This window comes from Penicillium antarcticum (genome assembly GCF_028974205.1).
Source record: "Penicillium antarcticum strain IBT 31339 chromosome Unknown utg000003l_segment0_segment0, whole genome shotgun sequence".
Taxonomy (NCBI): Eukaryota; Fungi; Ascomycota; class Eurotiomycetes; order Eurotiales; family Aspergillaceae; genus Penicillium; species Penicillium antarcticum.
The window spans coordinates 2,822,454-2,834,848 of NW_026695301.1; the positions used below are offsets into that span (position 1 = coordinate 2,822,454).

The following is a 12,395-nucleotide window of genomic DNA, read 5'->3' on the forward strand; positions in this document are numbered from 1 at the left end:
TATATTTAGACAACCCCGTAGCGTAATCGGATATTTGCTGCAAAACACCCAGGCTGCATGTACATCTCCTTCTAGTAAAAGCCACTGTGACGAGTTTCAGATCACGTAGTAGCATAGACCCCATGATTGGCCAGACTATATAGGCGAAGGCTGCAGCACGTCCGAAACGGTCTCGATGGTCTGAACCAACAGGTGTCAACATTCGTCTGATCTAGACAAGCCACTTGACTGGGGTTCGTGAGTCATTTTACATATTTGGGTGCCACCAAGAAGCCAGATGTCTAGACCTGGAATACCAAGGAGGGACGGATTATCAGGCTACAACACCCCCTGATTCGTTTGGCCCTGACGATTCGAGGGGACTGAGCACTAGTTCCGAGGCGTGCATGAGGGCCATCGCAGATCCGCAGTGAGAAGGACCGCGTATACAATAGAGAGTATAGGATATAGAGTAGATAATCAGGGTATATAGAGTATCAATAAAACATCAAATAAGATACAAACATACAAGATATAACATAAGAATGATATGACAAAATATCATGAAGAAAGGGTAACACAATCTAGACCGAAGATCAGAGGGGCATCTGCTTATCAAATGCGATTTTGCCATTCTATTTTCCCCCTCCATTTTTTTTTCTTTTTTACCTCCAACCCCCCCCCCCTCCCCATCACGTCCCCCCCTTCCTTTCTCTTTCATCATGTCCTCCACTCTCCCCAATGCCTCCCAAGTCGGACTCCCCGCCTCCGATGCCTCCAGCGCCGCCGAACTCGCCAGTCTTAAGGTAAGACTGCGCGGTGCCCTGCGCCAGTTCCCGGACTTCCCCTCCCCGGGAATTTTGTTCGAGGATATCCTCCCTATTTTCGCCGATCCCTCTCTCCACGAGGCCCTCATCCGCTCTCTCGAGCTTCACATCCGCGCCAACTACGACCAGAAGCCCGATGTCATCGTTGGTCTTGAGGCCCGCGGTTTCCTCATGGGCCCCAGTCTGGCTTTGCGCCTCGGTGCCAGCTTCGTCCCCGTGCGCAAGCAGGGCAAGCTCCCTGGTCCTTGCGAGACCCAGGGCTACGAGAAGGAGTACGGTCAGGACTTCTTCCAGATGCAGGCCGACTCCATCAAGCCCGGTCAGAAGGTCCTTGTGATCGATGACATTATCGCTACCGGTATGTGATGCGCGCTCTTCCTACTATACATTATACTAATGGATCCACAGGTGGTTCCGCCTACGCCGGTGGTGAGCTGATCAAGAAGATGGGAGGAGACCTCCTTGGCTTCATCTTCCTCCTCGAACTCGAGTTCCTTCACGGCCGTGATAAGCTCCCCGCGCCTGTGTACACTCTGCTCTCTGGCCAGGCTTAATTTCAACGCCCCCCCAAAAGTCCAAAAAATCTTTATTCGACGACCGCCATTGCCGATAATAATACCCCTCCAAAAGCCCGACCGCACCCGATCTTGCGGTGAAGCGTCACCCGCCACGGGCCAACCAACCACAGGTATTCGAGTCTAGAGATCATGCGATGCTCGGAGCCTTCGACGTTGGAGTACCGGATATCGGATACCACATAGGATAGCGTGAATGCACTTGTACAGACATCATGTCTACTCTCTATCCACTGATCTTCAATCTAATCCACTATCCCCAGGAATGAACTTCCTCATAACCTCATCCACCCACCGCTGTGGAACTCCCAACTCCACCGACTCCCGAATAGCCCTATTCATCCTAGCAATGTATTCAAACTTCGGCCCAGCAAGCCTGACACACTTCTCATCCACATAAACCAAAACAGGCACATTTCCCCCATGTTCATACCCACGCCCATCCCCATCCCCATCCCCATCTAACCACTTAGCAACCCCAGCCTCAACATACCACTTATTATAAGACCCATCCCCCTGCTCCCTAGGCCGAACATCAACCCCAACCCACTCCCCGGTGGATTTCCCAGCATCGATATCAACACCTTCATAAGTATCAAGAATCGCCTCATCCCCAAGATCCATCTCATAGAGAACCCCATAAACCAAACCCTCAGTCCCAGAAACAGGAACCTGATGCGCGATATCGGAATCCTGACTCGGGACGCGCAGTCCAACTCTAGGTGGTGGCAGGACATTGGCGTATCCAGCCTCGCAGATTAACCAGCGCCAATGCGGAAGCGTTGCTATTGCCAGTGGTTTGGAGGAGGATTCTGGGTCTACCCTACAGCGGGATTTCATCTGTGTTGGGGAGAGGTTGGAGCCGTAGGCGAAATAGAGGTATTTTGGTTTTTGGTGTACTGTTTTGGAGTCGGGGAGGGGTTGGATGGGGGGTTTGGTAGTGGTGTGGGCTTCTGTTGGTAGTTCAGTTGTGGGTGGGTTGGAGGACATTGTGTTGGATTTGGCTGTTATTATGGATTGTTTTGGTGTTTGGAGTGTTGGAGAGAAGAAGTAGATGAAGTGGGTAAATATGAGGTGATTTGGAGTCCCAAAGCGGGGGATTGGAGATGCAGCATATTGAGCGTAACTATAGGAATACGTTCTATAACATAAATCAGACCTAGCAACGGTACCAGAGTGATACAACACTGGACTTTTGATTTGACGGATACAGAGGTTCCCAACATTACAATTCCAAACTTCCGCTTTCTCTCCTCTCCACCCTCTCCATCCTCAAGATGCCTACAGCACCTGCCAGATTGCCCAATCCCCCAGTGAAGACAACCCAAGCAAAGACGAGTGTTTTCATTTTAGCATGCCACACAAAATGACTTGCATGCCCTACGCAGGACTCGTCGCCATTGACCCTCATATTAGCATCAGCTTTCGCAACCGAAACGTGATGATCAGAAAGTACTAAAGAGATCAAATGCCGCGAAGACGAATACGAATACATGAACTCCCCAACCAACAAACCAGAATACTACTATACCTTTATATCGAGTAGAGACAGCCCTTTCTTCGGCTTCGGACTGTATTCAATAAGGAACATCCTCATGAACTGGCAATACGGCTTTGAAGAATCATCCAACAATGAGATCTTCCCCAGTCAGCTGGATCGTTGTGAAGAAAGCTACAACTTGCATGTTATTAGTGTAATATTTGCTCAAAACTCGTCTCTCCACGTGTAGAATGTGTATCGTTTCAGTACGCATATTACAGGACGAGTTCAATGGCCTGATCCTCCATGGGATGCCAATTGTCATTGAACTTGTTCGAGGGAAAGCAGTGGCTTTGTTAGAGGGGTTTCTGACATGGTGGTGGTGGTGGTTGTTGTTGTTGTAACATGATGTACATTAATATCAGAATATTATACTTGCTACCAGTCTTATGAAGCCCATTGCACGTAGGCTGATAATGTTGCCAATGAAAACATGGAGTAAGGATCGAAGGAAAGAAAGAACGCTACAGGCCAATAGATACCGAAGCCAAGAAACCCCGGACTCAGACTTCCCAAGGATGATCACCAGGCTTGAGCCTATTCGGCCACTAACACCACTAATGTCCGAGACCAATTGCTACTTGAAATTTCATACAGATCATCGCTGGAGATCTATCTAGTTGCAGGGGAAACTGGGTTCCGCTATATTTTGATATATCAACTCAATTCAACACCTCTATCCCATCAATCATATCTCCATTCACAATGGCACCAAATAAGCTAGCAATTGCCAGCGTCTCACTCAGCCTCTACCCCGGCCACCTCCTAGACGAGAAGATCCGCACAGCAGCCCAGCATGGCTACTCCGGCATCGAGATCGTCTACTCAGACCTAGAAACATGCGGCAAATCACAAAACATCTCAGTCAACACAGCAGCCGACAAGATCCACCAAATCTGCAATAAAAGCAACATCCAAGCCCTCTCCCTCGCCCCATTCGAGAACTTCGAAGGCGCAAACTCCCCCCTGGAAGCAAGACTCCTACTAGCAAAGCACTGGCTGGACATTGCCCGAATTCTCAAAGCACCATACCTCCAAATCTCATCAATCTTCACAGACGACTGCAGCCGCGACGCAGCAGTCCTGACGCGCGAAATGCAAGCCCTATCCGACCTATTATGTTCAGCTTTCGGATGGGGAGCGCTTTGATCCGCCTTCTTCTGTTGAGCATCCTTGGGCAGTGCCTGGTGAGGCGAAGGAGTTTACGTGGTCGAAGCATGCACGCCCGTTTCCGTTTGAGGACGGGTTTGGGGGGTATTTGCCTGTTGGGGAATTGCCGGAGCTTGGATTATTGAGATGGGGTTTGAGGGGTGGGGTTTCTTTGGAGGTTTTTGATCGGAGGTTGAGGGATAGGAGGTTGAGGGATAGGAGGTTGAGGGATAGGAGGTTGAGGGATAGGAGGTTGAGGGATAGGAGGGTTAGTGTTGAGACTGCTGCTATGGGGGGGGGGGTTGAGTCTTGGAAGAAGGTTCAGGTTGCTATGGAGGAGAAGTCGAAGCTTTGATTTAGATTGTTGGGTTTGGCAGATGCATTCTCCGGTGGAGTGGCTATATTGGATTCTATAGACCTATATACATCCAGACACATACAAGAAATGCTTCGAGTGTCTTTGTTTCGAGGGTATATTTGCATACATTCAAACAATGTATAAATTCGTGATTGGGACGCCCTGAGACCGCATGGTATATCGTCTCTTGACACCAATGCTGCCTGCGTGGCGTAGGAGTTGGTAGGTTTCGTCTCCACCACCGACCATAACCATACTAATGAGGTAATTGCGTGGGATACCGCTGGCTGTCATTTGGGCCTCGTCGAGGTGTGGGCGGATGAGGGTTGACTCGGCACGAACAGCGGCGATGGAAGGATCAGACTGATATTTTGATCCTTTCTTCATCTCGCTCTCTGGTGGGACGTCATCATATGAAACAACAACAATGAGCTTCAGTGCAGATCGTGTTGGTCGGTATGCGGCGATATTGCGTAGCTTGTCGGAAAAAGTACAACCGCCACGCTTGATAACAAGTACCTCGTGGTTCTGAACAACCTCACGAAGAACCTTTTCGTCACAAATTTCATCAACAAAGTATATACTTGACCATGTAAGACGACTAGTAGATGGATTGCCAAGTATTGACATGGTGACAGCATCTTCAGCATCCGGGAGCGGGCCTGACCCAACACCCGTAGCAATAGAAGCAGGGAGACTCAACCGAAGCGGTGCAGCCTCAGCCGGATCATCACGAAGCAACGAGGAAACCGAGTTTACCAGAGAAGATAGCATAGCCTTTACAGTTGAGTCTGGGGAGTCGATGATTGCGCCATCGTCGACAGAAGAGGCGGATCTGTGGGCTCCGAGGTGGGACTCCGGCGGCTGCGGATGTTCTGACGCAGAATACTCATCTCGCGGATGAGTCGAATCATTGCGTCGGCGAGCGGGCTCTGGAAGAACGTCAATGACAAGGTCTAGCATGGCATTATCGCGGATCCGGGTGAAGTTCGGATCATAGGGATCGACGACATCAAAGGTGATCTGGCGAGAGAGATATACCTTCTCATCTTTGCCCAGTGGCACATTGTTGATCACCTGCACCCTGTACCCGTCTGCGTCTTCCCCGGTCGTGGGCGTTGGGTCTTCCAGCGGTACATCCTGAACCATACTCAAACGGAGCCCTCCGATTGTTTTGACGAGAACTCCGTCACGGACACGTTCCAGTGCTCCAGATCCTAGGTTTACGCCGCCTGGAAGCGATGGGAATGAGATGTCGAGCGTGGGTCGAACGGCCATGGGGGCACTGGTAGCATCGAAGGGAACCAGCTGAGGGGGGAGTGTCCATGGGTAGAAAGTATAGTTGGTTGGCGAGGAGAGATCGGACACGAATACGCTTTGATGCTCAGTTGAGTCTTCCAAAACAGGGCCCTTAGCCGCACCTCGATTAGGCATCAGATCCAGGCGAGCTAAAGTGGCAGCGTGGAAGATATCGGAGCGAGATGCAGTGGATGATACACCAAAGAAAGGAGAGGGAATGATTTGACAAGTTCCCTCTGCGAGTTCCTGATCTGCTGGTGGTGGCGAAGCTTGGCGAGATTGCAATGCCTTCTTTTTGGGAATGATGAGAGGATGTCCTTCAGTATTGAAGACCCAAGGGGCATCAACCCTGTTCAAAGGATGGTCCCGGTCGAACAGAAGGAAGAGGTACTTGGCTGTTTCACCAATGAAGAAACTCTCCATCCGATCAATGAGTTCACCAGTCAAAACATTTCGGATGCCAGCCCAGCCACACTTGGTCCAGCATCGCCGTTTGAGGTCGCTAAGGACCATCTCACCGACGTGCAGATACCAAGGATCCTGGGTGGCCCGGTAAATGTAATAATTGGACTCGATGAACTCCGGGCGCCCTCCGTACCAAGGCATTCCGTTGTCGATGTCACCCGTGGCCACGTTCCACCGCTCAGGAATACCCGAGTAACGAGTCCAGATCGCAGTGGTTAGAAGATGAATCTGAATAGCTTCATCCAGCTTCCCATCCAGAGCGAGAACTCCTGGATAGAAAGCACTCAGACTATCAATCCAGAAAGCTCGCGTGGCACCGGTAATCACATCCCCTACAATAAGATGAGGATGTTGATAACCTTCGCCTCGGAACAAATGGCGGTTGATCGATGTGTGCGACTCTTCCCATACCTGCCTGAATGCTTCCGCCGTGTGCTGATAGTCCGTCAAAGGGTCATAGTATGAATCCAATGCTGCCCAAGGGCTTTTCGAATCGAATGGCAGACGCTCTCCCTCGGACAGGAGGACGTGAGCCTTGACGGCATATTCATAGAAACTATCAATACCCGCGCCAATCTATCAAAGTCAGTATGCGGTCGTCATCTGAAGGAAGAGGAATCCTTACTCCGGCCCATGGTCCTACCCACTTGCCCGATTCTACATCAATGCCAAAGCCAAGCAATCCAATATCACTGCGGCGGCTCCAAACCGCCCAGAATGCTCTCTTGCCCAGATCTTCGTACCGACCATCACCAGTCAGTCGGCTCAGGACGGTAAGTTCAAGGACCAGACTACCCGCGCCAGCACTACAAGTCTCAGCAGGCTCCGATGTTGCTGCAAACTTGGGTTTTCGTTTGCCTGAGCTGCTCTGACCATTCAAATTCAGGGGCGCATTTTCGTAGAACGGTATTCCATGTCGTAGGTTGACACGGGGGTAAGGGAGACCGGTCAGTGTGTAAAAGGCAGGGAGCAAACGGTGGGCCAGATCCACAGCAAGTCGAAGTAGTTGTCCGTCATAGACAAAGCCATTTACCCATTGAATGCCATGGTCTTTCTTCCCAAACTCGCTTTTATCCCATGCGCTTGCAAAAGCGGCTTCCTGTGCTGAGGGTTCGTATCCAGTAATGGGCAGCTCGCCGACGGCAAAAAGATGAGCACTGAGCAAGCCACCTACATAGTGTTAGTATAGGACCGTGAGAAGACGTGCAGCCAGTGCTATCAGCCAGTAAAGGTAACATACCTAGCCCTCGAATCACAGTCTCAAATAGTTGCACTTTACTGTCCAGATCAAAGCCTCTCGACCTTTCACCCTGACCAGCAGGGCCGTCCGAGCCATCACCGTATAATCTAACAAAATCCTGAACACCATTTTGGAAATGCGCCAAGGCACGTTCGCCACTGTCCGGACTCGACGAGATGATCGCCAGCGACGACAAGCTGTCAATCAAAGTCAAGGAGTAGTTACCCAAGACATCATTATTCTCCGGATTCTTGTCGTCACGGAATAGAGGACCGCAGGTCAACGCGCGCAATTCGTCTTCGGGGAACGCGTACTGCAAGTAGTTCTCGAAGCCGTGGAAAAACATGCGCTCCGTTTCTTGTCTAAATAAGCACGGAGTTAGCGATTTAGTCTCTGGATAAGACAATACTCATAAACAAGGGTATTTACCTTAGTTCCTTTACCTGGCTGTCTCTCATGCCATGGGCGACACTGAACCACAGGAGGATGGCCCACAACACCATCCTCCCGGCGGAGCGGAGGGAGGACATCTGTTAGCTCCGTCACGCTTCACGGGGATCTGAGTGCAGGTATCATGGATGGGAGAGGACCAGAGGACCTTAGGACCTTTCAAGGGAGTAGAGAACTCGGTCACTCAAGGGTGAGGTGGAGTGTTAGATACGGCCAGATAAGCCAATTTGGGGAAGTTTTTTGCCGCGCCCATTGCATCATTCCGCTCTGTATACTTCTATTTTGTGTATGGTTCACCTTTTTGTAATAGGAATCGCAGTGAAGTTTAGTGTACAATTCATCGGACAATAGAGGACCAAAGTCAGTGACTTGCTAGCTATTTTTTGTTATTTCCTGCCAGATACTCAGGGACATCCAAGCCTCAACCTCTAGCTAGTCTTCTGGCTCTTGGGCAGGAAGGTTTGTATGTCAATGTGCCTGGAAAAACGAATATGACGCCCGCTTATCTTCATTATAACATTATTATCACTTATGCTCACTTGCCCAGCTCTCCAAGCATCAGATTCCGATCGGACGAGCACGAAACAACTGCAATATGTTAGAAGATGTCCAAGCACATAGAACGGAATAGACTCACTGATTGGCTCATCGTTGGGGGAGAAGCGCACGTCGTTGACAGTGCCCTTGTGACCAGGAAGTTTGTACAGCAATTTCCCGGTCTGGGCCTCCCAAACAACGACACTTCGATCACCACTACCAGCGGCAATCTTCTCACCCTTGGGGTCCCAGCTGGCCCGAATGAGGTTCTTCTCAAGCCCGACAGGAGCACCATCGTATGTCTTCACTTGTCTGTTGGTAGGGGCGAATGGACGGATGTCCCATGTGCGGACTGTTGAGTCGTGGGAGTTGGACAACAAAGTCTGCGAGTCTGGCGAAATTTGTAGCGAAGTGATAGTGTCTGTGTGGCCGGCCATAGAGTAGACCACGGCCTTCTTTCGAAGATCCCAAGCGTGGATTGTGTTATCAATACCTCCACTGTAAATCTCATTGCCTGCCTCCGACAATGCCACTGCGGTAATGGGAAGCTCAGTCTGAAGATAATCCAAAGCATCCTTCTGTCGAGGATCCCAAACACCGATGCAACCATCGTCACTGCCACTGATCAAAAGCTCCTGTCCTCTCTTGCTGATATCAAGGCAATTGATGATCTCCTCATGACCCACGTGGCGGCGCACTCGCTCGCCTGTCTCGACATCCCAGCTTCCAAGAGTCATATCCGCAGATGCGGAGAACAGTGACCGGGAATCGCGTGACCACTGGAGATCTAACACGGCTCCTCGGTGGCCGGTCAATTGGCCGTAATTTTCGCATTGTCCGTATGTGTTCCAAAGTACTATTCACAGATCTCAATCAGTAGCGTCCTCGGCGGCATTGGGACATGCCAGATCAAAGGCAAACATACAGATGGAACGGTCCATGGATCCGGATGCGATGTGCTGAGCGGTAGGGTCGAATCGTGTTGCGAATACTTCACCAGAGTGACCTATAATCCCCTCATTAGCGCATGTATTAAATTGAATTGACAAAGGCATTTTACCTGTGAGCTCCATAATGGGAGCATCAAGCCCACTCGTTCGAGGTACCTGCAGACCCGGATTAGCGATCGCAATTTCCCGTATCCTCCCAAGCTTCGTGTGTAACGATAGCGCATACAGATTGAATCAGAGCTCCATTTTGCGACGAGCCCTTGACCAATGCAGTTCCCGCGTTGAGTTCGGCGTCGGCCTTGCTTCTCTTGACCACGAGCTGGTGCGAGGTGCCGAAGCCCTCGGGCGCTGGACGTTTCTCGCCGGACATTTTTGCAAGCGCGCCTTGGGGGTATTCAAAAAATTAAAAGAAAGGGTGGACCAATCGCGACCTCAAATGTGGTGGAGAGCAAAAGTTCCACGATGAGAAGCTGCGGGAAGAACGATAATCCCACTCTCGGCGGTGAGTGGACTGTACATCAGCCACTCCAACAATCACCGACTCCCCGCAATCAACCCCATTGATCACTTGTTGACTGTCGCATTTGTCTGTGCTTGCTTGGGTGCTTCTTATTCACCTGTCCTATCAACAGCCAAGGTTCTCGGCGTGTAACTCCCAAGATGTCAGCCAACAAAACCTCAAGAATAGGAGAAGAGTAAGTAGACTCAATGCTTGATTTGGATATCCTACTAATTATTGGACTCTCCACAGAATATGGAAGTCAGTCAACCCATAAACATTTATAGCAGAACTAAAAAGCTATCCTCAATTACTTGACTGCATTTCGGACTCGAACCAAGCTAACCAGCTATTCCACCGCAGAACACGAGTCGATAAAGTGAACGCCGAACTGGTCACATTAACCTACGGCACGATCGTTGCACAATTATGCCAAGACTACGACAGTGATTACCAGGAGGTCAACAAGCAGTTGGACAAAATGGGATACAATATCGGAATGCGCCTCATTGAAGATTTCCTGGCCAAGTCGGGTGTCGGGCGATGCGCCAACTTCAAAGAGACAGCAGATATGATTGCCAAGGTATGTGCCATTATACCAGCAGCTTACGGAGATATGGCTGACATTCCGATCAGGTTGGCTTTAAGATCTTCCTGAACGTCACACCGACAGTCACGAATTGGGCAAGCGACAACAACCAGTTTTCTCTTATCTTCGAAGACAACCCTCTAGCAGATTTTGTGGAGCTTCCCGACGATGGGCGGGCTCAAGATGAGCTATGGTTCTCCAATATCCTATGTGGTGTCCTCCGAGGGTCTCTGGAAATGGTAAATACTCCATTTAGCCCTCAAATCAGACAAGGTTCCTTTGTGCTGGGACCGATGGCTGACCCGGAATCTAGGTTCAAATGCAGATCGAAGCACACTTTGTTAGCGACGTGCTGCGCGGAGATGAGACGACTGAGATGCGGGTTTCGCTTGTACGATACATCGAAGATGAGATGCCACCGGAAGAAGAGTGAAAAGCAAGATGTGCATTAGCACCTACATGGGCGTTCCAGGGGTTTCTTCTTTTCATTTCTAGGGGAATTGATCCGAGTACATCGGCCCCTATTACTTTTCCTGCAATTAGGCTTTATGATGTATCTCTGAAACATCCCGCCACGCGATTTATTACTGGCATGACAGGGGCATTTCTTCATAATAAAAATTCTACGCCTGAGAAAAATACAGGGGCTTGCGATCAGTCGAGTCGCGTCGGTTTTAGTGTATCACTAGTTGCATGATCTCTGATATACGTCCAGAGGTATGACGTTGTACTGTATTGTGCTGGGGCTTGTTACAGTGACCTGGTAATGATGCTCTGCAATTAACATGTTAATTATCGAAATAGTCTATCTGGAATTTGCTATCCATGATGTTTCTAAATCACTAGATCACTTTATCAGGGTGCTTGGTCACTTTTATGTGGCAAACTGCTTCGAAGACTTGAATTATCGCCCCTTCCGCTTGTACTTGGTAATATGATTTATATCTAACTTACAAGTTGTATAGTAACGTAACTTAGGTATACTCTGTAAGCGAGAGCATGATGCCACTTAGCCCATTCAGACAAATGTGCATATTCCATATATATTTTCTATATAGCCAACGAATGACTCGTGAAATGAATCCTATACTGTACTCGTCGTCTATAGAGTAGCGTACCCGTCAGGTACTGTCATATATTACCCCCCTCAACTTCTCTATCAATTTCTTCTTCTCTCATTTCTCTTCAATTGTCCTATCAATTATTCCGATCTCTGGGATCGGTCGATCTTCGCATCTCTTCTGTGCCGGACTCTACTTTATAGACTCCCGGGATCCATCGCAGGGCCCGTAAGGTATCATATCACCAGTCTGACTTTTCTGTGTACTTTTTTGCCTCTTTGCTTTCTGCTTTCTGCTTTCTACTTTCTATTTTCTGTTCTCTATTCTCAACTATTGACATTCACATTCACAGACTGTGGTTATCAATCGGTGCATTCCCAGAAATACGCTTGACAGCGCCATCCCCAGCCCCGACCTCCGAACAGGTTGATCCGGTCCGAACAAGCGATTCTCCCGCAGAACGCAGAGAGTACCCCCGGCTCTCTCTCAATCCCCTTCCCACTGTGAGATCCACATCTCTTAACTCCCCCTGTTCCTAATCTGCTCTTTTGTTGCCCTTGGGAGTTTGTCTTTTCTGGCTGGTTTGGGTGTTCTCCTGTCTGCGATTCTGCCCGATCGGGCTTGACTGGCGCCCGCCCCCCCATACCAACCACCTCACCTGTGCGCTGTTTCCGCCTCCTTGTACCTCCGTCATCGCCCACTTCCTATACATCGCGCATCCGCCCCTGCACTTGGCATTCGAAGTCTTCTAATACCCTGACAAGTGCTCATCAATTTCTTCAGCCCATCGCCTGCGCCTTCGAGCCTCGATACCCTAGTTTCGATCCCGTCGCGTGGGTTCTCTGGCCTAAAGCGTCACCAGTGACCCGGAAAACTT

General features: G+C 49.8%; 6 protein-coding genes across 6 annotated transcripts; 3 read left to right on the forward strand and 3 right to left on the reverse strand.

The window, feature by feature from the left end:
• Positions 1 to 701: 701 nt before the first annotated feature.
• On the forward strand, positions 702 to 1,360 carry N7508_003769 (adenine phosphoribosyltransferase APT1; the record flags this gene model as incomplete). Its single annotated transcript, XM_058461835.1, has 2 exons — positions 702 to 1,164; positions 1,215 to 1,360. The coding sequence occupies 2 exons, from the start codon at positions 702 to 704 to the stop codon at positions 1,358 to 1,360; spliced, it is 609 nt and encodes a 202-aa protein (XP_058322412.1).
• A 261-nt stretch (positions 1,361 to 1,621) lies between these two features.
• On the reverse strand, positions 1,622 to 2,371 carry N7508_003770 (gamma-glutamylcyclotransferase family protein; the record flags this gene model as incomplete). Its single annotated transcript, XM_058461836.1, has 1 exon — positions 1,622 to 2,371. The coding sequence occupies one exon, from the start codon at positions 2,369 to 2,371 to the stop codon at positions 1,622 to 1,624; it is 750 nt and encodes a 249-aa protein (XP_058322413.1).
• Positions 2,372 to 3,626: 1,255 nt separating this feature from the next.
• Positions 3,627 to 4,070, forward strand: N7508_003771 (uncharacterized protein; the record flags this gene model as incomplete). The annotated part of the gene is made up of 1 exon (XM_058461837.1): positions 3,627 to 4,070. One exon carries the CDS (start codon positions 3,627 to 3,629, stop codon positions 4,068 to 4,070), a length of 444 nt encoding a protein of 147 aa, XP_058322414.1.
• Positions 4,071 to 4,557: 487 nt separating this feature from the next.
• Positions 4,558 to 7,962, reverse strand: N7508_003772 (uncharacterized protein; the record flags this gene model as incomplete). The annotated part of the gene is made up of 4 exons (XM_058461838.1): positions 4,558 to 6,768; positions 6,818 to 7,362; positions 7,433 to 7,794; positions 7,862 to 7,962. 4 exons carry the CDS (start codon positions 7,960 to 7,962, stop codon positions 4,558 to 4,560), a joined length of 3,219 nt encoding a protein of 1,072 aa, XP_058322415.1.
• Positions 7,963 to 8,417: 455 nt separating this feature from the next.
• On the reverse strand, positions 8,418 to 9,739 carry N7508_003773 (WD40 repeat domain-containing protein; the record flags this gene model as incomplete). Its single annotated transcript, XM_058461839.1, has 5 exons — positions 8,418 to 8,470; positions 8,520 to 9,275; positions 9,345 to 9,425; positions 9,480 to 9,525; positions 9,596 to 9,739. 5 exons carry the CDS (start codon positions 9,737 to 9,739, stop codon positions 8,418 to 8,420), a joined length of 1,080 nt encoding a protein of 359 aa, XP_058322416.1.
• Positions 9,740 to 10,029: 290 nt separating this feature from the next.
• On the forward strand, positions 10,030 to 10,890 carry N7508_003774 (TRAPP complex core subunit BET3; the record flags this gene model as incomplete). Its single annotated transcript, XM_058461840.1, has 4 exons — positions 10,030 to 10,064; positions 10,232 to 10,451; positions 10,505 to 10,696; positions 10,771 to 10,890. The coding sequence occupies 4 exons, from the start codon at positions 10,030 to 10,032 to the stop codon at positions 10,888 to 10,890; spliced, it is 567 nt and encodes a 188-aa protein (XP_058322417.1).
• Between the last annotated feature and the right edge of the window lie 1,505 nt (positions 10,891 to 12,395).